Below are 25958 nucleotides of genomic sequence, written 5' to 3' on the forward strand. Positions count from 1 at the left end.
CCATATTATCATTGATAATTATTTGATAGCTACAAATCATAAAAATTGCTTGCCCTAACATTCTTCGTAGAAAAAAGTGCGAGAGTTCATTTGACTTCTCATTTTTTTTAAACGCCCATTCCAAACGACGTCGTTTTGATTTTTTAATTAACAAAAAAAAACCCTGGCTGAATCTGAAGCACCACCAGAGACACTGTCACATAGAGGCAGAGCTGGGAGCTCACCTCGGTACCGCCACTGCATGCTCGCCGCGCCTCCCTCCGCCTTTCCTCCGTCTCAGTGAGTGGTTGTTACTGCTCGTTCCTCGTGGTCCGTGCCTCCGTGGTTATTGCTGCCTGCACGCTGCCGTTCGTCGTCCACCTTCCGGAATCGATTCTGCCTCTGCAACAACAGGTAACCATTTTATTTTTTTTCCAGTTATTCATTGATGTTATTGCTGTTAATTTTATTGTTGCTTGGTTTATGATGCTGATTAGAATATGGCAGTGGTTGAAATATTGAATTGGTTTTTAAATTTGTTTATGAATATGAATATGAATATGCAGTTGTTTTGCTGATTATGAATATGCTGAGTTTTGTTGATTGTTGAATTGGTTTTTGAATTTGTTTATGAATATGAATATGCAGTGGTTTTGCTGATTATGAATATGCTGCGTCTTTGTTGATTGTTGAATTGGTTTTAGCTCCTTTGATCTCTTTCATACTTGGATTTGTTGAGTGGTTTTGATTGGAAAGTGTTCTGAATTCACAGTTTGTTGAAGTGCCAGTTATATGTTTTTTGATTGAACTTTTGAAGAAAATAATGTTGGGAGGATTCTATGTCGCTCTATTTGTAATATTATTCGTAGTTAGATAGGACTTGGTTGGTGTAAAGCCTCTCTAGAAAATATCAAATTTGAACTAAATTGTTTAGTTGACTTTGTCAGTGTGTGCTTGAACTGAAAACTGTATGCAGATAAAAGATAAAACGTTTTTATTTTAACTTTCAAATCAGTTTGAGCTTAACCAAATTAATAATTTGACTGTCACCAAAAAAAAATTAATAATTTGACTGTTAGCACCTTTTTCGTCAATCAAGTGTGCAATGCCTTGATTTATTATCTTTTTACCTATTTTTGTTTTCCCTTCCCTTGATTTTTAGTGCTTATGGCTAAGATTTTTTCAATTCCAGCTTTTAAGCTGGCATAAGTCTATCTTCATCAGCAAGGAGTGAGCTTTTTACAAGTTCAAATACATACTTGTTTTTCCTTTTGTTGTTTTGTTGAACTTCTTGTCTCAACGAGACTTTTGTTAATTAATATATTGTGTGACTTTAGTTTATGACTTCAAAAAATTGAACTTGTATTTCAAATTTTAATTTTAAGTTTTTTACTATTTTATATTTTTATTTAAATAAGACTGGTTCAACTGTGATCCACCGGTTGAACTAGTGACCCAATAGCCTGATGGGTTCGATCACCAGGTCGGTTCTTACACCTATGGGTATAATAACTAATTAACTATCAAATTTTAACAACGGCCTCTTTTTCCCTTCACCCGGTTTTGGCTTCTCTAAGTTTTGCATTTAAAGGTATGCATGTTTCTACCGCAACTGAAGATTTTAGTGTTAATTTTGATATGACTGGAATGAGCTTAGAATTTTTTATTTTGGTTCTGTCTGTAAATCATTGGCGAAATTAATTGAGTGGAAACTGAAGAGAAGGTGTTTGATAAAAGGCCTACGGAAAACTAGTCAAGGACATCTTCTTCTTTTCTTTTCTTCTTTTCCCCTTCAGCTGGGGGCATTTCAGCAGGTTCAATCCAAATTAGTTGCCAATTCTGAAGCTGCATTATCATGTCTTTTTTATTTCTCAAAGTATTCAAGAGGCTACTGTGTGTTATTGTTCTGCCTTTGTTTACCTTTCTGTGCGGAAGTTGTTAGTTACTTAGTTTAGTTAGCTCAGGGATCTGGAATCAAACATTGTGTTCATAAGATTGCTTTAGTAAGGGAGAGAATTGCTCACTCTCCATCCCACCATGATAATCAAGTAAATTCCCAAGCTCATTTTGGCCAAATACAAGAAGGACATAATCATTCTTCAAGATTTGATTTGTCTATTTATTTCATAGTGAAGGGCAAACTAGTCTAACTAAACAAATTTATCACTCTCAAATCGTAAAATCTTATATACATGTGATGTATTCTCCTCTTTATCTAGTCTCAGGTGACAGGTGGTGCAGTTTCATAAAAACAAAAACCAACAAACATGCTAAATTCTGCATACTATTATATGGTCAAGTGTGTACTAAAATACTGAACATTTTCAGGTATCGGATGAAGATTTGGATGTCATCTTCATCATCTACCCATCACATTTATATGTGTAATATGTTTATTCTACTTTGCATTCTCCAGATCATCATAAAGGGCCCAGCCCTCTGCTTTGGGAATATGTAAGCACCATATAAAAGTCCCCAGTTATGCTTCCATTATAAAATTTTAGAAATGATTGCATTAGAAAAGAGTTTTGGGGTAGCACCATCTTAAATAGTATGGATATGTTTGGAGAAGTTTTATTAAAACTCCAATAAGAAAAGTGGTTCAGATGGAAGACGACCTAAACAAACTTTAGAGAAAATTGTTAAAAATAGATTTAAAATATAAATAGTTTAAACATATATCATTTATGTAGGGCATTTTGACATTGACTCATGTAGCATATGATTTATTATGATATCGTTTGATCTATGTAGTCGATTATGTCTAAATAGACAATCAATAAGACAAGACTTTGTTGTTAACTAAACATACAATTTTTTTCTTCTTTTCACAAAGGAATATCTTTACCTGAGACAGTTATTTGCCAAACATGCTTTTGGTTTACATTCTACATATCAGAATTCTTGTTGTGAACTTAGTCTTAAGGTCAAATGCTCACTGTGGCAGGGATGAGGATAAAATTCTGAGAGTTGGAGAAGAGCTTGAGAGAGAAACGTTGCTATTACAAGGTGGCTCTCGCTTTTATCAATTAGAGAATCTGAGACCACACACTTGGTATGAAGTGAAGATATCATATCCAGCTTCTGTATGTATACATAGCATACCTTCATTAAGTTCTTTGCATGGAAATCTCTACTCTGGAAACTGACATATACAAAATTAAAAAACACCAGGTACCAGCTATTTTCTCCATACAACTACTTAAATCGAAATTGTTGGTGAACAGTAACAGGAGATTACTCAACACTGAGAAGCTCATTTTCAAATCCTATGGTGATGAGGTCCAATATTTAATATGAAATATGGTAGTTGAAATTTCTTAAACTTAAATGTATGCATGTGCTTAATTTTATTGTGTTCTGCCCTTGCAACATTGACATAATTCAGGATAAACACAACATATTATTGGTAACTGTGGAGCCAGAGGGGTTTCCAGCAATACCACATGTACAAGAGAGGGAGTTTATTATCTTCAACATTGGTAAGCTTTTTTGCAAAGTATCTGTATTTGCAATCTATGTATATATGACGTATCCCATTTGGTCCTTTTCTATTGTCTCCAATTATTTATTCTTTTTTTTTTTCTAACTACAGATATATAAGAACTTTCACACTTTTAAGTTAAAATTATGTAATTGCCATAAACATACTAATTGCTATTAGTAGTGGCTGCATCCAAAGGGGTTGATTGCATGCCTTCATTGAATTCTCTTTCATCTTAAGATATTTACATTATTTCCATGACTTGTCCTCATGGAATTCTGATATTGATATCTTGTATCCTCCTCTTTTTTTACTACAGTCTGTGACGAACTGTTATTAGGCATACCCCACAAAGCTTGGTGGGTAGTGGCGCTGGCATTACTCTGTCTATGCATTGCATTCGTCATCCCTTCTTTTCTTCCACCGTATTTGTTACCAAAAAACCAAGTGTCAAGGTCTACTCAACATGTCTCAAAAACTTTTTGACAAGTGATTGTGATTATAACATTATTTGAGGCACACCTACATATTCATGTTACACTGAAGACAAATTTGGAATCCACCAGGTTCTTTATATACCCCCATCATATTTTAGATGTATTCTGCATGCAAGAAACAGAGGTTCCATTTTTACTTTTGATGATGATGCTCCTAACATTATTTACTACTATTTTAGAAATGCGTTACTTCAGTTTTGTTTCTGATTACCAATATCTTGCATGGCTTTGAATTCACACATGGATAACCTGGTAAAATTTTTTTGGAGGGGTGACAAATATTTTTGATAAATCAAAAAATCATGTGGTTATATTTTAGCTTTTTGAAAAATTAAGAATGCTTTTATAAAGGTAGTATTGCCTTTTTGAAAAATTAAAATGCTTTTGAAAAAAAAAAATAAGTTTTAAGATACTATCTTGTAGTTTTCTAAAATTAAAATATAATATTAATAAAAATACATATTTTTTCTTACCTCGTTATTATTTTATTATATTTTTTCTATTAATGTCACTTTAATTATTAAAATCAATTTCACAAACATAATTTTTAACACACACATCTGATGTATATTTTTGCTTCCCCTACAGCTAGTTAATAGAGCAACAAAAATGGTGAAAAAGGAACAGTTCTAAGAAATAATCAAACACATATCTTAAGACGAGGAAATATTCTTACAAGAGTTCTGATTTATTAACATGATGACTACACAAATAAAGTGAGAGATTCATCCTCAGAAACCAACAAAGATACAATAAAAAGTGAAAAGACAAATACAGAATATAACACTGGACAGTGGACACAAGATACAAACATGATAACGTGACATGAAACTCCAACATGCAAATCTCAAAAGGGTGCCTATGACTTCGAGTACCACCTCCAACCTCACTCACCCACACATACACACAAAGCTTCCATTTTTCATCATCACAATGATGATCAATACCCTTGTGTGCCCTCCTGAGCCCTACCAGCACCAGCATAATCCTTGGCCCTGTCCTTAACATCCCTAGCCTTATCAGCAATCACCCCTTTAGCATAATCAAGCCTATCAGAGCCAGCAGGGTGTTTCCCAGTGACATAGCTGTACAACCATGACAATGCAGCAATGGCAGCAACACCACAGCCACCAGAGAACAAGAATCCACCAGCAGCCAGTGCAAGGGTTATGGCAGCAGGGACAAGGATAGGACTGAAGATAACAAGAAGTGGTGTTGCAATGATCAAACCTATGACAGTTCCAGTGAGGATCAACCCAGACAGGATCAAGAATGAGACACCAATGGCTGATGCTGTCATGAACTTGATGGCTTGGCGTATAGGTTGGTTAGTACTGGGGTCATAGGAGGTTCCATAAGATGAACCATAGGTGCCTCCTCCACCATAGGATGATCCATAGGACCCTCCTCCTCCATAGCCTGTCCTTGTTTGATCAGACATAATGGTAAATGGGTTTTGGTGGCTGGTGACTTTTGAGAATTTTTAGACAAGAAGTGATGGGGTTTGAGGAAGAGTGAGAGAGAAGTGAAGGGAATGTATAGCAATGAAGGGAGGTTAAGCTGGCAAAAGGGGAGGGTGCATTGCTGTGTCGTGGCGGCTTTGCATGAAACTGAGGTGGAGGTGATGCAACACCTGTCCCTTTAACTGACTGGTGTCTTCTAACACTGATCACCATACATTGTTACATTGTTACATTGTTACAGGACCCTTTCTCTGCTGGGGACCATGGCATGCTTTCGATAATGGTAATTTTGATATTTTTTAATAGAGTTATGTCTCCTTTTCTTTGAAATAACTGTCTATTTGGGAAAAAAAATTCATAACATTAATTAATTAACGGCTTAATTACTCTGATGAGTAAACCATAAATAAGTACTTGGTTTTTTATTTTAAAAATAAATAAATGTTTTACTAATTAAAAATTATACAATAATATATGAAAAAAAGATAATTTACTTTCTAATTTAAAAAAAAAAATCGACACAATTGTAATAATAATTAAAAAAAAAAAAGTTGCATGGGAATATTGGCTTCAGAGAAGAATCTTTTTGTGCTTGAGAATTGAGATAAGGCGAAAGACTTACAAAAGAAAAGTTATTTTCATGTCTTCTATGATTAAATGATGATACATTGTATTTCCAATTTTTATGTTTATACTTTATAATATTTTAAGGCATTTATTAATATTATATTCAATTATGTAAATGTTAGATGTTTTTTACTTAAAACCTAATAAAAATATCATGTTTAATATGTTAGAGAAGTATGTACGTTTATAAAATTAAACGTAAATTTAATTGTTAATATAGTTATAATAACAAGGCATGAAAATTAATTTATTAGTTAAAAGTTTACATTACGTATTAAATATACGATTATGATTAAACTACATGCGCGCGATCTCTATTATTAAAATACTATTACGATTGTTTTTAAGTACGTGATAACGTCGTTGTTCGAACTGTAATTTTGGTTTTACTCTCTCGTGTCAATGCAAGAAAGCTGACGAAGCTTCTTTTATATATTTCACAAGAGAACAACTAGGGAACCAAAAGCATATTAGCCAAAAACCAGCCAAAATATGTTTGGGTTCTATGAAAAATTGGGTTTTGGTTTGTGCTCCGTGATCTCAGGAACAGTTTTCAAACAGATTATTCAAAAAGTGATTCTAATTAAACGGTTTTGTTTACTTTTTGGCTGATCACTTTTTGGTTCCATATACTTTTCCATTTCACAAAGAATCTATTCATCGACGTTAGGCTGCGGAAAAAGAGCACTCGGACAAATTGAAATGGTATAGAGAGAATATAATTCATTTTATAGTTATTTTTTATTATTTTATTATTATTTAAAATGTGGGTCTTACCTTTATTAATTTTTCTTTTATTCTATTAAAAAAAATCTGTAAACTTATATTTTTACCATATAATTCACCGCAAAAAACTACTTTGCATGTTTTTCTTAAGACGCATAAAGAGTAGTTGAGCTGAACACCAAAAGAAAAACTATATAAAAATAAGTTTTTTTTCTTTACAATTAAATTCAATCGGGTTGGCCTAAATTCACAAAAACTAACCACGTATAAACACATACTTTTGCAACTGTTTAATAGTGCGAACATTAATATGAAAAACGATTCTTCTCGTTCAATCAAAACCTAAAGATCAAATTCAAAATTTATGCAAAAACTCAAGAAAATCTTAAAGTTACGTTCCAAATCTTCACCAAAAAACATAGAAACAGAAGATGAAAGATTATTGAAGGTATTGTTCACTGGTCGTCCAGTTTTTTCACTTTTTTCTTTCGCATTTTCGATCACAAAACACTAGATAGTCATATTGGTACGAAGAATAAGAAGCGTAATGCCAGGATTAGCAGGAGAGACACATATTGCTTTTGTGAAAAGGAGAAAGATACATGATAGAGTTTTGATTGCTTGTGAGACTGTGCAGTGGCTGAAGACGAGGAAGAAGAGTTCAGCGATAATTAAGTTGGATTTTCAAAAAGCATATGATAGAGTCAAGTGGAGTTTTGTAGATATCGTCATTCAAAAGATGGATTTTGGTATTAGATGGCGAAGATGGGTCAAGGAGTGTATTTGCTCGGCGTTTATGTCGATTCTGATAAATGGTTCACCATCTAAATCCTTTAGCATGGAACGAAGTTTAAGGCAAGGCAATCCTCTCTTCCCTTTTTCTTTATTCTTATTGTTGATGTACTCTATAGGATGATAGCTGAGGCTGTGAGAAATAACAGGATTTTTTTCTTGTTGGTTTGACGGGACAATATTAAATTGTCTCACTTACAGCTTGCAGATGACATCATCTTATTCTGTCCATAAGATGAGGTTACAATCATGAATTACAAGAATCTTTTGTGGTGTTTTGAGGTGATGTCTGGGTTGAGTATTAATTTTGATAAATCCACTTTGATTCCAGTTAATTGCGAGAGGGAATGGACGCAAAGGATGTGCAGATTGTTAGGGTGTAAGGAAGCATCCTTGCCAATTAAATATTTTGGTGTTCCATTTGGAGCGAATCTGAAACTTGTCAAGACATGAAAACCGACTATAAACAATGTAGAAGAGAAACTTAGTTTGTGGAAAGCGAAATTTTTAAATAAAACTGATAAGTTGGTTCTTATTAAATCAATACTTAATACTTTGCCACTGTACTAGCTTAGCTTGTACAAAATGCTAAAAATAGTGACAGAGAAGTTAATTTCACTGCAGAAGAGATTTCTGTAGAGAAATGAAGACGGCAAGTATGGGATACCATTAGTGAAATGGAAAATAGTACAAGTTTCAAAAAAACTAGGAGGTTTGGGAGTGGGGATGTAATACTTCAGATGATAGTGGCAGTTCTCTAAAAAAGATTGTCCATTATGAAAGAAGATTGTGTGCTCTTATAATAATTTAAATCCTAATATATTGTTTTCTTATAAAAATTAGATATATAGTGAAGGAGGTGAAAGTTGAACCCACAACCTCCCACATGTAATGACATGTAATAAGTGAGAAACTATTAAACTAGTTTGTTAATTTATTAGTTAAGAGCATTAGTTTTATATTTTTTATTTTATTAATATGTATGAAATTTGAAATGATTGAATTTTATATTTGCTTTAAAAAAATTTGATATTTCTGCGAGTATGGTAGGATAGGATAGGATTTAGAACTTTAGGGTGCGAGTAGAGTTAGGGTTGAGAGATTCTCAACTCACGGATAGGGTAGGATAGAGTTTTAATGAAATTTTCAATCCCCAAATAGGGTTAGGATAGGGTCCAAGTCCTATCCTACCCTACCCATTGCCAGCCCTACATAGAAGGATATTTGTCAGTTGCAAATAAAGGAGTAGGAGGTGAGGGAGAAGATGATCCGAGATTTATCTTTAGAGGTAAAAAATGGTAGAAGAGTCCGGTTTTGAGAGGACAATTGGTTACCAGCAGATGTATTGAAGGATACTTTTCCAAGACTTTTCTCGATTTCAAATCAAAATGGATTTATTATAGGAGACTGTAGATTTTGGGATGGGTTAGACTGAATATAGAACTTTCAGTGGAGAAGGGAACTATTTCAATGGAAGTTGGAACTAGTTAACCAACTTCTTGGAGTTCTACGATCATTCAACTTAATAACTGACAGAAAGGACCGACTGGTGTGAAAATTTGATAAATCAATTGTTTATTCTACTAACTCTTTTGTGCAGATTTTGCGGGCAAAAACATTTTCAGAGGATATTATGAACTATAACTTCACTAGTTTTATTTGCAGAGGTTTAGTACCTCCACAAATTAAGTTATTTACTTGATTTGTATTAGTTGATAGAGTCAATACTAAGGAGAGATTATGTAGATTAGGCATTATTGATCAGCATGATAATGTGTGTGTTGTATGTAAAAAGAATGTTGAGGACTTTCACCACTTGTTTCTTTTTTCGTTATGAGTTTACTTATCAGATGTGGTGTACGTGGTTAGTTGACTATACTAAATTATGATCTATTCCAAAAATAATTTAGTAACACTTTGAGAGTTGAACAAGAGTGACTGTAAAAAAAGAGGAGAATAATAGGTGATTAATTGATTTTTTTGGTTATCATTTGACATATATGAATGAAAAAGAATAATAGGAATATCAAAAGTTATTAATAGGTCGTTTAGAGATGACTATCCATTAAATTTTGCACTTACTATTTAATTTTCTTTTGTTCTATTGTTATTCTACTTTATTGTGTTGAGCTTTTTATTTAAAAAAAATATGTTTAACTATTTTAGTGTTTATTTGTTATCAATAAAATGAATACATAATAACAATAACATGTAATACAAATCAAACATGCACAAAGAGTCTAATAATAAAGTTTATACATAACAAGAAAGTCCAACATAAACTCTAAACATACAAATTGTTGGCTCGACTTCTTTAAGAGTTTAACCTACCTCGAGTACCACAACTGAGGTAGCTGTAGCTCGGGAATGAATTCTTTCAATTGTTAAAAAAAATTGAGGAAGTAAAATGTAATTTATAATTTTTTAATGTATTCTTTTTCATATTTTTTTTATCCCACTTATAATAATTAATAGTGAGAGATCACACTTTACTCTCTCAATTATTGAAAAAAATTGAGAGAATCCATTTCCACTAGTTCATACCTGAGTCATTATGGTGTGAAAAAAAAAAAAAAGAAGTTTGTATCTATAAAAAAAAATGTGTTTAACTCAAAGGAATCAAATTTTTTAAGAGATGAAAATTTGATTTTAAAATTCTGCCTTAACTGATCAAAAATTAATTTCACAATTTCAATTGCGTAATGCCGTAATGTCTTTACAATACATAAAAATGTATTTTTTTATTTTTATGTAAATTAAGAAAAAAAAAACCCCAACATATCCATCTACATAGTACCTAGTCAAAAACAAAAATTAATAATTAAAAAAAAGGCATACGTAAAATAATACTTATTCACACCATCACATCTAAGAATTTAGTTGACAAAAAAATATCGCGTTGTTAACAGAAATTAAATGTTCTTTAACTTTTTTTCTTCGAAATTTTTTTATTATAAAATTAAAAAAAAACTTTATTTTTTGAAAAGAATAATTCTAACATTATATCTAGAATCCAACTTTTTTTTTAGTAGAGGGCAAGTTCGCACATAATTATTTTTTTTTGGAAAATAACTTTTTTATTTTATAATAAAAAAATTCCTCTTTCTTTCATAGTAGAATAATTTTTTTTTAAAAAAAAAATTTTCTTTTCATGTGATTGTGGGTGAAAAAAAAAAATTGATAATAAACATGATGTATTACTAACTTTTATACGACTATTAACAGCAAACCTTTACATTGGTAAATTAGTTTTTGATCTATCGAATTAAAAAATACTATACCAAAAAAAAAAAAAAAACTTTTATACGACTATTCATAACTTTAACCCTTTCATTATCTAATTACCTTTTTCCTTTCTATGTTTTCTTCATGTCATTAAAAAAAGCAATTATTCCGTTTATAATTTTATCAAATTTAAAATTAAATTTTTGTATTTTTTAATTACATTTTTATACTATTTTTAATTTTATAATTACATTTTTATTAATATAAAAAATATTAGAGTTAACAAAATATTTTTTTACAAATTAAAGATATTTATAATTAAAAATTTAATTAAATTTTTTATTAAATATTTTTTATAAAAAATATTTTATTAATTTTAATATTTTTAATACAAAAAAAATTTAATTATAAAATTAAAAATAATATAATAATATAATTAAAAATATAAAAATCTAATTATAAATTTAATAAAACTATAAAATTAACAAAATAATTAAATTTAAAAAATAAATAATAAAATGAAGATAACAATTCACTTTTACTACTATGGTTATTAGTTATTACCACGATGTCACTTCTCAGATCTAAAATGGACGCTCCCAAGTCCCAACAGAGAGAGAGAGAGAGATTTCAAAATGCGTTGACACGTGGCAGATATCCGTTACTCGACCGTTGTAGATCTCTATTTTTGATCGTTAGGGATTCATTCATTGCAAAGAAGAAAGGGGTCCTTGGATTCAATTGAATGTAAGAAAGACGAAGACGAAGGCGAAGAAGAAGAAGAACCTCCCTCGTCTTCCTTCCTTCCCTTCCTTCATTCCTTCCTAATCAAATTCCTCTCTCTCTCTCTCTCTCTCTCTCTCTCTCTCTTTCTCTCTCTCTCTCTCTCATGGCGATTGCAACAGAGCAACCTCAAGAACAACATCAACAACAGGTATAGCTTATACAAACCCTTCCTATGTCACAGTTTTAATTACAATCCCTCCCTAGGGTTTTCGATTCGCCCCAATTCTAAACCCCTAACCCTCCCCCTTCCTCTGATTCGTTTCCGTTACCGTAATTTTTGCCATATTCTTTGATTGTTCAACGTCGAGGTTAATGTACATTAAAAGAAGATTAGAAATGAATTTCTAGAAAGGTAAAAAAAGATTCTAGTTATTATTCTTTCGCTTCGGAAATCGGCTTGAATTTGTTGTTATTTTAGACAATCAGCTGCGGATTTTTAACAAAAGACGTTGAGGGCGTGGCCGGGAACCTTGATTTTCGAAATTTAGGGATTTGTGTTTTCTAAAGATAGTTTAGTTCTCTCAATTTCTCGGCGTTATTTGTGGCAGGCTTCTTCGGAGGTTTCAGCTGGGGAGCAAAAGAGGTGGACACTTAACGATTTCGACATCGGGAAACCACTTGGAAGGGGGAAATTCGGCCATGTCTATTTGGCCAGGGAAAAGAGAGTGAGTCTCTTTTTCTCGTGGGTCTCAGTCTGCTTCAACTTCAATTATTTGTTTTGTTCCCACAAGTCTCTTTTTTTTTTTTTTCTGCAAACAATTTACATCATTGCCGTTGTTTTGATTTGTTCTTCTAAAGTGTTTATTCATAATGTGATTGTATGTGTTTATGAAACAGAGTAATCATATTGTTGCTCTGAAAGTACTCTTTAAGAGCCAGTTGCAACAGTCCCAAGTTGAGCATCAACTTCGGCGAGAAGTGGAGATTCAGAGTCATCTCAGACATCCTCACATCTTACGCCTTTACGGCTACTTTTATGATCAGGTATACTTTTTGCTTTGCTGATATCTTTAGAATGTATCCTCCATTAATAATGAAGATGGTTAAATATATCACTAACTATGTACATTTCATGCCTGAAATAACTTTGCTGCAGAAACGAGTTTACTTGATTTTGGAGTATGCACCTAAAGGTGAACTATACAAAGAATTGCAGAAATGCAAATATTTCAGTGAAAGACGTGCAGCTACTGTAAGTATTATGCATATAGCAGTTCTTATTCTCTATATATTTTTTCTTCTGAGATATTTCATACTTTTGCCTGAATATTTCTCACTTGAACATTTGTTTGAGATAGACGACTTAATTTGATTGCTACCATTTTATGGTTGAGACAGTATGTTGCATCATTGGCCCGAGCCCTGATATATTGCCATGGAAAGCATGTAATACATAGGGATATTAAACCAGAGAACCTCCTTATGGGAGCTCAGGTATTCTCCAGCACCTGTTAATTCTGAGTAGACCATTTTTATGTTGTCTTCATCTTTAATTCATTGTATTAACCTCGTTTTCAGGGTGAACTGAAGATAGCAGATTTTGGGTGGTCAGTGCACACCTTCAACCGAAGGCGAACCATGTGTGGCACACTGGATTACCTTCCACCTGAGATGGGTATGTTTTTCACATTAATTACTCTGTCGTATATTTATGCACCATTTATCTCTTTCTAATGTATGCTTTTGGGGTTTCAACAGTGGAGAGTATAGAACATGATGCGAGCGTGGATATATGGAGTCTTGGTGTCCTGTGCTATGAGTTTCTATATGGAGTCCCCCCTTTTGAGGCTAAAGAACATTCTGATACTTATAGGAGGTAAGCAGTTTGATATAAAGGGTGGGAAATATAGTTGATGTTTGGATTTCCATTGCAACCCAAACAATGGTTTAGACCTTTGCAAAACTGAAGACAAAAATGCTAGGTGTAAGTTTGGACTTTGGAAGAAACTGTTTGAATGAACTAGGAAGGAAGCTAATGAATTTAGTGTGCTTCAAGCTACTTTGTTCCGATCAATACTGAATAGGAAATCATGTTATGTTGCCATCTTTTTATTTCAAAATTTATAATCAAAATTCAAATTCAAATGAATACATTTATATATTGCAGGATTGTACAAGTGGATCTCAAGTTCCCCCCAAAACCCGTTGTGTCTTCTGCTGCAAAGGACCTCATCAGTCAGGTTAGTTCATTACTTCTTTGCATTATGTTTTGATAAGATCCGAATACTAAATATTGATCGGTTAGCTAAGTGTGCGCATTTGCCTGATTATTCAGTTTTCTCTGATTATTTTTACCAACAGATGCTGGTCAAGGACTCTTCTCAACGTCTACCTTTACACAAACTGCTTGAACACCCTTGGATTGTTCAGAATGCGGAGCCCTCTGGTGTATATAGGGGCTAAAAAAAATCCTATCAAATTCTTTGTAATTTTAGCAGTCATTCTTTGATTGAGAGATCTAAATGGCATACCTTCTTAACTATTGCCTGTTGCTTCCTATGTTTCAAAATAAATGTTGTTTTGTAATCAAAAGCAAGGTTGCTTAAAGGTGGTCATATATTTAAAGGTCATATACATTCCCCCAAAACCCTATAGATTTCTAATTTTTCGTTTTTATTCTTGTTTTTTTTTTTTAATCCAATATCAAGAAGTGTACAACTGCCCTGCCCTTGCAGAGGAGACATGGATACCGGCAAAAAAAAGGATGCGGGACATAATTCATAAAACTAATGTTTTTATGAAATTCTTTTTCTCTGTTTTTGATAGTTGGTCAAACTTCTCACACACCGTAAGAAACATTGGGAGAAAAAGTAGGAGAATGGATTCTCTTAATTATTTGAGAAAATTATATTCTCCTCTCCTACGAGATGCTAAAATGACACATTCTTCCCTTCTATTTTATAAATGTACATTCTCCTTCCCTCTATTTTAGGTGAAAACTCAGGTGCAGTCGACTTCACGTGAAGTTGATAGTTGAGAGCCGTTAGATAGTTTGACTGATTTGACTAAATTTTCATCTAACGGTTCTCAACTATCAACTTCAAGTGACTGTATCTGAGTTTCCACCTTTATTTTAAACTTTTTGTGTTAACTAATGTTAACTTTATCCCTTTTTTAAGAAAAAATAAATTATTTTTTAAAAAAATACCCATTAGTAAAAATTTTATCTTTTATTATTAAATTTTACTTACCAAAATATCCTTTAATAAATTATTCTTTTATTAATTAAATTGTATTTTTTAAAAAATTTAATAATTATATAATTTTTTTCTAAAATATTCTTCAATAATTTTTTAATTATTAAATTATAATTTTACCAAAATTTTCGATAACAATTTTTTTATATCTTACTAAAATTTTTTATTTAATGTTAAAATAATATATATTGAAATAAAAAAATTAATAGTAAAATATAAAAATAATTGTTAACAAAAATTTTGGTAAAATCACACTTTAATAATTAAAAAATTATTGAAGAGTATGTATCTTAAAAAAAATAATTTAATTATTAATTTTTTTAAAAGTATTTTAATAAAAATATAATTTAATCAATAAAAAAATTATTAAAAGGGTATTTTGATAAGCAAAATTTAATGATAAAAAATAAAATTTTTACTAATGGGTATTTTTTTAAAAAAAAATTTATTTTTTCTTAAAAAATGGATAAAGTTAATATTAGTTAACACAAAAAATTTAAAATGGATTAAAGAGGAGGTTTTTTAAAAATTAAAAGGGAGGAGAATGTACATTTATAAAATAGAGGGGAGGGGAGTGGAATTTTCTCTAATTATTTTTTAATAATTGAGATTGTAAAATATGATTTTTTATTATTAATTTTATAAGTGGGAATCAAGTGAAAAAATGAGAGAAATCATTGAAGGATTATAGTAGAAAACAAAAAGTAGAACGAAAACACATTACAAATTGGACAATATAATGCTACGATGTCAGAATACGGAGAGCAGGTGTGTTTATAAAGTATAGGAAGATGTTCAGGTATGGCGTTGTGGCGTTGCGGAACGTGATATTCCACGCTATTCAGCCATACAGATATAATTTAAAAAAGTGGAATGGTGAGGATTGGAGGCATGCTGTCTTTCGTGAAGGAGAGTGTGTAATACGCATGGTGGGGCCTCAACGGGTTTGTAAAGTTATGCGTTGAGGGAGAAAGCGGTTGGCATGTTTGCCCATAGTGAGTTGATGCTTGAAAGCTGTGGAGGAGTGATATGGCGAAGCTGAGTGGAGCCGATCTGGTTTTGGGCGAATTGCCTTTTTGGTTGCTTGTCTTCTATGATTGGGCCATGTTTTATGGTTTGGGCCAGTTCAATTCTATAAAACAAAAATGCTGTGTTGGACCGTTGTGAATGAGTGTGTTCCAAAAAAGAGTATTGAGTGGGTAAAATGTTATGTGACCGGGTTACCTGTTTTCATTTTATTCTAATGCTATTTCATGAGTTAGAGTTATTTGTGGATTTATTTGTTATGTGTACAAAATTTTAATAGATAAAATTATTTTTGTGTTTAGAAAAATATGTTTAAAAAATTCAAAATATCAAAAGCATCCGATGTTTTTGTTGTTTTAAATAAAGTATGGTTCGCTTGTAGAGAAATTTGTGAAAGTGGTTTTTTTTTATAAAAATATTTTTGCAAAAACAAATTCATGAAAGTTAAAAGTTAGGCATTATTTAGTACAATTTTGACCTTTCTAAAAATTAGGCTTAAGTTAATGTATGTTGTTACCAATTTAAATGGTTATTTTTTGTTTTAAATGTTTAAGTTGAATTGTAAAAAATTAATTGGTTTGAAATATGTTATTTATTGTGGTATAATCTTTTGATTTTAAGTTATTTTGTTGAAAGCGTAATTCTTCTGTTTATTGCTGTCGTTATCCTTTGTTTTGTTGTGTGACGTTCGTTATCAATTAATTATAATGACTAATATGAGCACGAAAAGTATAATTTTTTATTTTATGTGAAAAAAAAAGTCATAATAACACCACATAGCGGATGCAATTTTTAATGTAAGTTAAATTTTGTCAGGTACATTTCAAAGGAAAAAATGTGAGCAAATTAAGTCGAAGCAAGTCTTAGTTTTGATTGATTTGTCCTGTGCATGAAAACGTTTTTAAAAAAATTATTGATTTTTTCTAAAAGTGAATTATATGGTATTTGCAAAAATAGGAGGAGGAAAAATATGCTTTTGTGGTTGCAAATTTTTTTTAATATTTATGTAAATTTAGAATATTTTTTGTTTACCAAAATTTGCAGTTGATAGGTAATGGATATTTCTTTAAAAAAATTTCAAATAAGTGAAATTCATGAAATAAGATTAAAATAAAATTAGAAGAAATGAAGGAGTAAAGTAAAATGTTACTCAGTCATTATTTATTGGATGGGAGATGTCGCAGGAGAATGGCTCCAAGCAAAATGAGGAAATGCTCCCAAAAAAGGGTTTAGGTAGTTATTTTGGTATGATTAAACTTAAGTATATTGTAATTAGCACTTAAGTAGGGAGGAATCGTTAGAGTACAGAGTGATTAGTACAACTTAAGTTGTTATTTCGTCCAGTTAATACCAAATTTTAAAAGAGATGATGGTTAAGAATGAGATATGATAAAAATGGTAAACCCATGCTGAAACTCATGACAATAAAAAAAATTTGTTACAACGTGATTAGCATTGCATGACAATAAAAGTATTGGTAGAAACTTGCAGAAGTTTAAAGACAGAAACTGGCATGAGGGAAGTAGTGAAGGTAACCATATGGAAGGGAGGATGGGACTGGTAGAACAACATGTGACATAGAAGAGAGACGACTTAAGGTGCGGGAACTTATATTTAGAGCCGGGTGGAGATGCAGTTGGAGCAGGATGCGGCCAGAAAGATTAGTCCGAGTCGGGTGGGATGGCGGAGCTGGATGCACCCATCCTGCAGTTGGTGATGGCATCAAGGTCAAAAACCTTTTCTGGGGGTTCTTCAGTGTCGTCGTCTGAGTGTGCGACGCTCATCTTTCCCTTTCGCTCGGTGTTGCGAAAGTGATTGGCTAGGTTAGCATATTTGTCCGTCAAAGCCTGGACAATATCGTAGTTGTAGTCGTCGACGGCGACTTCTAGGCTGGCACAGAGTGCGCGTAGTGTCATTCTCGCGGCGTCTTCTATGCTGGTATCGACATCGAAGGCAATCCGGCCAGACTCGACCAAAGGTTGTTGACAGGGGGAGGGACCAGTGAGGCGAGGTGGCGGTAACATGTGCGACCATCGCGAAAGGTTTTTGTGATGACTCAGTACAGGGGTTCCGGAATTTCAAGCCTGTCACATGCATCACTAAGCAGTTTTCTCATGCTGAAGGTGAGAAGGTGAGCGTTGGTGGGTTTTCTGGGGGCAAGGTCGTCGGCTACGAAAACAAAGAGGAGTATTAGGTGCTACTAGCAAGGAAATGTGATTAGAGTATGAATATAAAGCAGTTTAGGTGTGACAGGAACTTACCTCGCAGGTAGTAAGGAAGGGGGATCTGGTCTTCGCAGCGAAACTGTTCATGCAAGGCTCGCAATGCGACACGCTGTTTTTCACGATAATGGTCCAGGGTAACTGGCTCTGGCGCCAAGCCATTGTTAATCCGGCTTAGACCACGATCGTAGTCCCCGTCGCCGAAGAAGAGGACCCATGCTTTATCGGCATTATCAAGAAATGCAAACTTACACCAAGATGGACCATGGAAGTCATTGATCTGTTCTTGAACCTCTTCGAAGGAAGTGTAGAACCTAGGCACCCAACCGGCAAAAACGCAATAATAGTATGGTGTTGGTTCCATGCGGCCCGTGTGGGTGAATTTCTTTTTTGTTTGTGGTTTGTGTGTGGCCTCCACGACCCTGACGTCAAAATGGCAGTTATATAGGAGTAACTAAAATGAATAGGAAGAATGTGTAGCATATGCGAGGGTGCAAGGATAAAAAATTTAGATTTTCAAATGGGTGTAATGATATAGATGGCATTGGTAGAGAATGAAAATATATTCTACTCTTCCTGACAAAGCATGGACAGTTTGACTAAGACTAGACATAGCTCTGGCAAAAAAAGGGCTGAAATTGTTGCCAGTAGAAATTCATGTTGAGTAACATGCAAATTTAAATCACTTGCTCGTTAATTAAAACAATTTTATTAAAAGGTGTAAAATGTTTTGGTTAAAAAATGTGGTAGTCATAAGAAGTAACAATAATAAAAGTAATAATAATTGTTATAATAATAGCAATTAATGTGCGTGATTAATATGAATAATAATAAGATGTATTATAATTATAACAAAAAATTTTGTCTCTTTAAAATTGAAGTTTAGAAGATTTTTTTTTCTCTTAAAATGAAATTTAGGTAAATTTCAGTCTTTTTATAATGAAATTGAAACATTAATTTGTAATACAGTCAACTATGTTGATATCTAAAAGATATTTTGGTATTTTTTTAAATTTTAAAAAAAATATTTTTATTTAACTTTTAAAAAGGGTACATTAGTCATTTAAATGAGTATTTTATTTTTGTTAAAAGTGAATTCGAATTTTTCAGTTCTAATACGATCAAACAACATAAATTTAATCTATAATGGTATATGAATTTTTTTTAGATCAACCTTAAAATGTTATTTTGTTATTTTAAAAATTAATTATATGAATATTTTAATTGTATCGAATATTAAATTTACAATTTCTAATACGATGAAGCAAATTTTATTCCGAAATGGTATTTTAGTTTTTAAGGTAAATGCTTAAAAAAAGTTGTTTTCGTATTTTAAAATTTAGTTATAGAATGTTTTAACTTTTTTTTAAGATATAAATTATGATACCATATAAGAATAAAGTCAGACACGCTGGATTCTCAAATACTATTAAGAATAACGTTATTTAGAGTACTAGAAAAAGAGTACCATGCTAAGAAGAACTTTTTTTTAGAATAATCAAATTTTTTCTTCTTGAAAGCTAACAAAATGACAACTTTAAAATGTTACTGTTATTTTAGTTAAGAAATATTAAATTTATTGTTAAGCTAATTAATAACATCTAAATAAATACGGTCACTTCAATGATAGGATAATATAACAAAATTATTTTACTTGTTGCTTGATTGGGGTACATTCTTATTGAAAAGCGATTATAAGTTGTGTACTCTAAGCAATATCATTTTATATTTTTTAGCATAATACAGTTTCATGTAAACATTGCCAAACATAAATGTGTGTTGAAGACATGCTTAGCGCACAGTTGGACTAAAGTTTGCAAAATGAATTGCATGCAACATCTCGTTGTAAACTGTGACTTCTACATTGACCTGTCTCTTATAGTTGGTATTCGTGAGCCTTGTTTTGTCGTCCAAAACGTTCGTATTTAAACCACCCACCTGTGAACAAAAATATTTAGGTTTTACACAAAATTTTAGTTCGGCAGTTGATGTTTTGAAATTTTAATTTTGATGGTATTGAAATGTGTCTTATAGTTGTGTTATAAAAAAATTATTGATCTTGGAAAAAAGAATAAATTAGTTAAAAAGGAAATCCCGTGTGGCCGTGTGAATAATTATAGTCGATTGTGACGATATTTTTAATTTTTTTTGCATGTGGGTCTTATTCATCGGGGGATTAGTTGCGATGAACATTGTTAAGGAAGCTTGCGCTACTTTTTATTGGTCTCCTTTAAACGTGATTTTTAAATTTCAAAATGAGTTTGTGGTCACTCCTTTAAAAATCGAGATGTGTATCCACCAGGGACCCCAAAGCATAGCTGCAGACCGAGCACGTGGGTCTGAAACGGACACGAAGGAAGAGACAGGCTACCCTCTATGACAGGTGAGAATGATTTGCCTACCATAGCAGATGCAGAAGTTCATCGGAAGACGTTTCCATTCTCATTCTCCCAAGGAACAGAAATGTGAAGACGAGGAACATTTAGTGGACGATAATTGTAGCATATGGACCTCAAACATTTGGTTTTTTAATTTTTTTGAAACCCAATTTGTGGATTAAGTTGTATCCGTCGCTGCCAATGGGCCCAAAGTTAAGGCCCATCTTCGTAACAGTGGATAAGCTGAGCATGTGTTGCGTGGCTTTAGGGTTAACAGTTCTAAGGAAAAGCCATGTGTGTTGGCTTCTATCGCCTACCATTCTTTGAGTATGTGACAGTGGTTAGTTTGTTGGCTTTTGTAAGAATGGTTTAGGAGCAGCGAAATGGGTTGGAGTATTGGTTGAAACGTTTAAATTTCCCTGATCCTAAATGTTCAGAAATTCATGCCATGCATGGACGAATCTGTTATGCTGTGTGTTACCCTTAGGTAGTTCGGTGAGTGAGGTTAGTGAATATTGGTGTTAATGGACGGAAAACTTGTGTCCACAAGGTTGGTAGTACAATACCCCTAATTGATGTGTTACTTTCCGTATGACTTTGCTACTACTGTGCTTGCTGATGCTCCCATCCCACAATTGCAGAACAGTTATGAAGGACGTTGGATGCCTCAAACCGAAAACCTGGAACATGTAAGTTTGTTGTTTACTAAAATACAGTTGTCATCCATGTTTGTGAAAAAAAAAGGCATTCTGCATATAGTACCACTGAGGCTGAATTGCTATGTTGCCTTCATTGCTTGTTCGGGGCATGTGTTTGTGCCAATTTGGAAAGCCAGAGACGCATGGTATGTTATGCTGCTGGACGTCAAGGCATCGAAAATATATGCGCTGGATGTGAACCGGTCTCCGGAGAGCATTCTGCGAAGGGAGTCCAACATGACTAAGATCGTGAGCTATACTTTGTCTACTATTTTATTCGGTAACCACAGTTTTCATTCCTTCCGGACGCCATTCATGGGTTGACTTGTTTCTTCTTATTTTATGTAGTGTCATGCTTTGGGGAAAATGTTCGTCCACAGCAGGAACCTCGTTAACTTCCGCCACACAAACCCTGACCCCTCCAATTGGGGACACTTCATCTACCCACAGGGTCTACCAAAAGACCTGGATAGGTTACTCACACTCACTGCCTCAAAAAGGACTGTTTTCAATTTTGCCTGGTGTAAACAATTTGATAAACTTTTAACTTCGGTCAAAATTTTTTGTAGCACAGAATCTGCAATATGGTGTTTATCCTGGCTACAACACAATGGGGCTTTTCTACTAAATTATTCTGCCACATAGTACGTCAACCAACCTCCTCCTAACCTTATTTCTTTTGTTAGCTGTTGCTGGTAGCCTACTGCCATGTTAATATAATTGCAAATAGATTTAAGGCAACATGCAAACCTTACTTTTGTATTAGTAACCCACCCTTTGGTTGGAATTGTTTTAGGGGAACAACGAGCATGTGCGCATGAGGGCCGCCTTAAGCATTGTTCAGTCGGATGTCAACCAGTGTCGTGGGTTCATCGACAGCAAGGCTGAAGTTGTTTGGCGACTTATCACATCCTGCAATGACAAGGATTCCATGAGCAGGGGCGGCCTGTAATACATGCAGTTTGCTGCATTCAAACCGCTATAGATGCTCCATTTTTTTATTCGGTGGCTTGTCACTATGTATAATGTTGGAACAAGTTACTTGCATTTTGGTAAATATGTTGTATGATGTCAGCATGGCCAGCTTGCATTTGGTGTAGTGCAGTTTAGGTTGGTCTATAAAACTAAATTAAGGATTTTTTGTTGCAACTAAAACATGGCCACACATGTGTGTAGTGGGTGGCCTAATTTTAGTTGCCTAACTATTGGAACCCATGTAATTCATCCTAGCTGTGGAACAATTATCAACATTTCATGTGACACTACATCTAATTATCAACATTTCATGAGACTCTTGTTGGCGCAAACTCCTACTTTTATATATCTGGTTTGTTTTGTTACCTGACACCAAAAATTGTGCTATTTTCAACAACATTGCTCAGTTGACTGTCTATCTTTTGACTTGTTTTATCTAACTATTGAAATATTTGATGGATATCAACTTTTACATATGTATTTTATGATTTTTCTGCATGATGGGTTAATGTTCCCTGCTTAGAAACGGAAATTTATTCTAACTAAATAAAAAGTTAATTATGTCAATTCTTCCTTTATTTACCTAAAGCCATTAGGAGCTTTAATTTAGTAAGAACGTTTCATGGTTTCATTATCCTTTCACCCATCAACTCTCTACTTGTAGACTACACATATCCTGCAACAATATCATGCATCAAGAAGCTAAAAATAAAGACGTAACACATAATGAGACTGTCAATTTTATATTGCAAGGTTTTCATGACAGCTGTTTTGCCAAACAAACAAGTTTTGGTCATTTGTTTTGCTGAATGTTGATAACATCATAGTAAAAATGAATACATAGAAAAGTTCTCCATTAGCTATTCTATCCTATTCAAGAACATAACTTACCGCAACCACAAACATATGGAGCAATACACAAGCGAAATTAGCTAATTAGTAGACAAACATTCCACTACGGTTTAGTTCCCAACAACATGAACTCCACCTGCTGGACTTTAGTTATCGGTCAACGGGCTTGCAATCACACGCACGGTCTTGCTACCTCTCTGGCTTTGGTCTTTGTCGCCGGCATCCTACGAACCACACACAAATTAGGATCAAATTCCCCACTTTATGTCAATGTTATTGCATGCATATGAAATGGATCATTATCATCTACTTAATTAACGGACCCACCAATCAATCCATTAATAAAGACGGATCTGTCATTTCAAACCAATACTCATGCTGCAGATTTGAGTATGCCACACAGTGAGTCCCACAAGGTTATTTAGTCATTCAATAAACTCTACTTAGTATACTGAACTGGTTTGCCCAGAAAATTATTTGACATCCATATAGCATATCATAAACACAAACTTTTTCTACTAAAAAGGTTAGTCACTGTACGTACCAAGGCATGGCTCTGTGATTCACTGTGGGGTACAATATCTTCTGTCGGGTCTTGGCTACATGTTGGCTGACTTGCTGGACCGCTCGGGCAACGAGTTCGGTGATGTCCAACTACACCACAGGTGCTGCACTTGTGCCGCTTTCTTCCTCGGCACCCAAAAGGCTCTTGACCACGCCCAGTTCCCTTACTCCGAACCGCAACGGGATCGCGCACTCCTTCTTCGGTACCATCAACGCTGCACCTGCCGGCAGTCCCAACACCATTCTTCATTTTCAAGAAAGCGGTTTCTTCAACTATCTTCTCCAAATAACTCTTGAAATCATTATCTCGCATACACGCAACTCTTGCCAGTCACTTACAATGCTACAGGAAAGCACCCACTCGAACCTTGTATACTGCATTCACATCCCCCTCTTCGTTCATGGGGGAAGACCCCTCCAGCTCAACCTTGGCAGTCTTCGACCAGCATTTCAACACTATGCTTTTCGGAAGACAACCTATGTCCAACTGCACCAACACCGCAAGTATGTGCACACAAGGTAGTCCGAACGACTCAAACCTCAAGCAACTACAAAAAAAGGAATCCTCTCGAAAATGGTGGGCAACAGTCCACCGGAACTGTGGCCTACGATACTTCTGTGTCACATAAACCGTCTGATCGTCCAATTTGTTGCACTCTACAATAGTAATCCGCACGCTTTTCTTTAGCGCATCTCTAAAGCGCACAAATATTTCCTTCGTATAGTTCAATGCACCTGACTTCTCTAGCTCTGGAAACTGAGTTTGGAGAACGGGGCTCCCATACAACGACCTGAAGTCAAGCTCCTCCTCATTATTCCTTAGGAAATCAACACACCGTTGGAAGTTCGTGACAAACTCCAAGATTCCGTATCTCCTTTCCACAAACCTGCCCATTTTTGCATGCAGTCGATGTTGTCCTCAGCCCAGCATAAAAGCATCCGCGTATGTATGCCGTTGCCCAAGACATCTTCTTAGCATATAAATCCTTTACCCACTCTACTTCCCACACCCCACATTCATCCATCATTGCATCCCATTGCCTCTCAAACTCCTCAACCTCAACATTAGCAAGCATGCAATTTCTAAGCAGAGTTGTGAAGCGAGGCTTACACACATTCACGGTTGCATTTTTCAGTAGGTGCCATGCACAAAGCTTGTGATGAGCCTCTGGAAACACTTCCTGAATGGCAAGCCGCATTGCTCTATCCCCATCAGTAATAACTGCCTTAGGCGCTTTCCCTCCCATGCACTCCAAAAACCTTCCCAACACCCACACATATGCCGCTTGTGTTTCAGAAGACACCATGGCTATGCCGAAAACACATGTTTGGTTATGGTGGTTCACCCCAGAAAACACAATCACCGGCAGATTGTACTTGTTTCGCCCATACGTCGCATCAAATGCCAAAATATCACCAAATATTTTGTAATCATGTTGACTACACCCGTCACTCCAAAACAGATCACACATTTGTTGCTCATCCCCAACCTGGTATCGCCAATACATGTTCTCATCTGCCCTTGCACAAGAATTGAAATACCGTAATGCGGCATTCACATCGCCGCAGTGCATTGCACGTTGCCGCCTAACCACATTATACATATTTCTCTTCGTGAATGGAACTAGGTTAAACCCCCCCCCCCCCCCCCCCGCGCCTGGACAGCAATAGACTCATAAATTTTTGGAATTGAAATCCCAACTTGCCTCAAACTTTCGATGTGGGCTACATCAACATCTAATATTTTCCTGTAAGCTGGCAAGTATAACACAAACTTTTCTGGAAGAAGGTCGTGGTTATGCTCATCCACAAAACGACACACATACCAACTGGTGCTATCAGCTTTTCGCTTTATCCTCATCTCAAACTGACACCCGCAACGGGTTATAACCTTGTGCTCCCTCTTCCGATCTTGCATCTGAAGCCATTTTCTATGTCTAAATCCTTCTCTATTACACAGGTACGTGTAGCGAACAATTTCACCCTTCCTATTCTTCATTTTCTTCCCTTGTCGCATGGCAAAACCCTTTGCTCGACTGTATTGCTCATAGAAAACACACGCCTCATCCAGGTTAGCGAACTCCATCTCTAATATATGTGCACGACTTAGCATTACATTTTCAGCACTGCCATTTTGCTCACGTGTCGTTCATCCGGTGATTCTCCCTCCAACTCCTCTGCCTCTGCCTCCATCCCTGTATCCATCGGCGTCTCCTGCACAGAGACAAGCTGACTAGTTAAGGTTACCACTAACAATCCTAAATTACAATTACTATACAACCTACTAAATTATACACCAAAGCCACTCATACCGTTGCATCACAATTCTCACTATCCTCTGAGACGTTAAAATTCTCTTCATCCTCTGCATCCAACTCGTGGATCGTTCTGCTACAAAAAGACATTAAAAAAAATTTTGCTCTACCTCTGCTGCCCCAACTTCTCCCGAGACTCTGTACCTCACAAA

The 25958-nt window shown here is 34.4% G+C and overlaps 4 protein-coding genes across 7 annotated transcripts; 2 read left to right on the plus strand and 2 right to left on the minus strand.

The window, feature by feature from the left end:
- Nucleotides 1-33: 33 nt before the first annotated feature.
- On the plus strand, nucleotides 34-5728 carry LOC112763249 (uncharacterized). 4 transcript variants are annotated; one of them, XR_003815103.2, is made up of 7 exons: nucleotides 34-393; nucleotides 2308-2433; nucleotides 2927-3065; nucleotides 3154-3261; nucleotides 3368-3461; nucleotides 3783-4029; nucleotides 4549-5728. XR_003815103.2 is itself a non-coding variant. In XM_029294481.2 (6 exons), the coding sequence occupies exons 2-6, from the start codon at nucleotides 2315-2317 to the stop codon at nucleotides 3947-3949; spliced, it is 627 nt and encodes a 208-aa protein (XP_029150314.1). In that variant the 5' UTR covers nucleotides 34-393; nucleotides 2308-2314; the 3' UTR covers nucleotides 3950-5728. The 4 variants fall into 4 exon arrangements, 2 of the variants coding, with proteins under 2 accessions (XP_029150314.1, XP_025664755.1); XR_011875711.1 differs by having other exon boundaries at nucleotides 118-393; nucleotides 2396-2433; XM_029294481.2 differs by having other exon boundaries at nucleotides 3783-5728.
- Nucleotides 4614-5401, minus strand: LOC112763247 (oleosin Ara h 15.0101-like). The gene has a single exon (XM_025808969.3). It carries the CDS (start codon nucleotides 5399-5401, stop codon nucleotides 4901-4903), a length of 501 nt encoding a protein of 166 aa, XP_025664754.1. The 3' UTR covers nucleotides 4614-4900.
- Nucleotides 5729-11411: 5683 nt separating the features above from the next.
- LOC112763250 (serine/threonine-protein kinase Aurora-2) lies at nucleotides 11412-14195 on the plus strand. Its single transcript, XM_025808971.3, has 9 exons — nucleotides 11412-11727; nucleotides 12128-12244; nucleotides 12417-12563; nucleotides 12676-12771; nucleotides 12918-13013; nucleotides 13098-13194; nucleotides 13278-13395; nucleotides 13687-13759; nucleotides 13881-14195. Exons 1-9 carry the CDS (start codon nucleotides 11683-11685, stop codon nucleotides 13980-13982), a joined length of 891 nt encoding a protein of 296 aa, XP_025664756.1. The 5' UTR covers nucleotides 11412-11682; the 3' UTR covers nucleotides 13983-14195.
- Nucleotides 14196-23834: 9639 nt separating this feature from the next.
- LOC112763993 (protein FAR1-RELATED SEQUENCE 5-like) lies at nucleotides 23835-25577 on the minus strand. Its single transcript, XM_025809517.1, has 3 exons — nucleotides 25198-25577; nucleotides 24488-25078; nucleotides 23835-24378 (listed from the first exon to the last, which is right to left on the minus strand). Exons 1-3 carry the CDS (start codon nucleotides 25575-25577, stop codon nucleotides 23835-23837), a joined length of 1515 nt encoding a protein of 504 aa, XP_025665302.1.
- Between the last annotated feature and the right edge of the window lie 381 nt (nucleotides 25578-25958).

Source organism: Arachis hypogaea, chromosome 17 (genome assembly GCF_003086295.3).
Source record: "Arachis hypogaea cultivar Tifrunner chromosome 17, arahy.Tifrunner.gnm2.J5K5, whole genome shotgun sequence".
Classification (NCBI taxonomy): Eukaryota; Viridiplantae; Streptophyta; class Magnoliopsida; order Fabales; family Fabaceae; genus Arachis; species Arachis hypogaea.

Bases quoted from the DNA above. Each gene is read 5' to 3' on its own strand.
- LOC112763249 (XM_029294481.2), top strand. From the start codon at position 2,315: ATGAAGATTTGGATGTCATCTTCATCATCTACCCATCACATTTATATG. The intron at 2,434-2,926 runs GTAAGCACCATA...TCACTGTGGCAG, and splicing joins GCCCTCTGCTTTGGGAATAT to GGATGAGGATAAAATTCTGA. The intron at 3,262-3,367 runs GTCCAATATTTA...GACATAATTCAG, and splicing joins TCAAATCCTATGGTGATGAG to GATAAACACAACATATTATT.
- LOC112763247 (XM_025808969.3), bottom strand. From the start codon at position 5,401: ATGTCTGATCAAACAAGGACAGGCTATGGAGGAGGAGGGTCCTATGGA.
- LOC112763250 (XM_025808971.3), top strand. From the start codon at position 11,683: ATGGCGATTGCAACAGAGCAACCTCAAGAACAACATCAACAACAG. The intron at 13,396-13,686 runs GTAAGCAGTTTG...TATATATTGCAG, and splicing joins CATTCTGATACTTATAGGAG to GATTGTACAAGTGGATCTCA. The intron at 13,760-13,880 runs GTTAGTTCATTA...TTTTACCAACAG, and splicing joins CAAAGGACCTCATCAGTCAG to ATGCTGGTCAAGGACTCTTC.
- LOC112763993 (XM_025809517.1), bottom strand. From the start codon at position 25,577: ATGGAGTTCGCTAACCTGGATGAGGCGTGTGTTTTCTATGAGCAATAC. The intron at 25,079-25,197 runs GCAAGTTGGGAT...TAATGTGGTTAG, and splicing joins GCCCACATCGAAAGTTTGAG to GCGGCAACGTGCAATGCACT. The intron at 24,379-24,487 runs GTGGGTAAAGGA...AAAAATGGGCAG, and splicing joins TGTGGGGTGTGGGAAGTAGA to GTTTGTGGAAAGGAGATACG.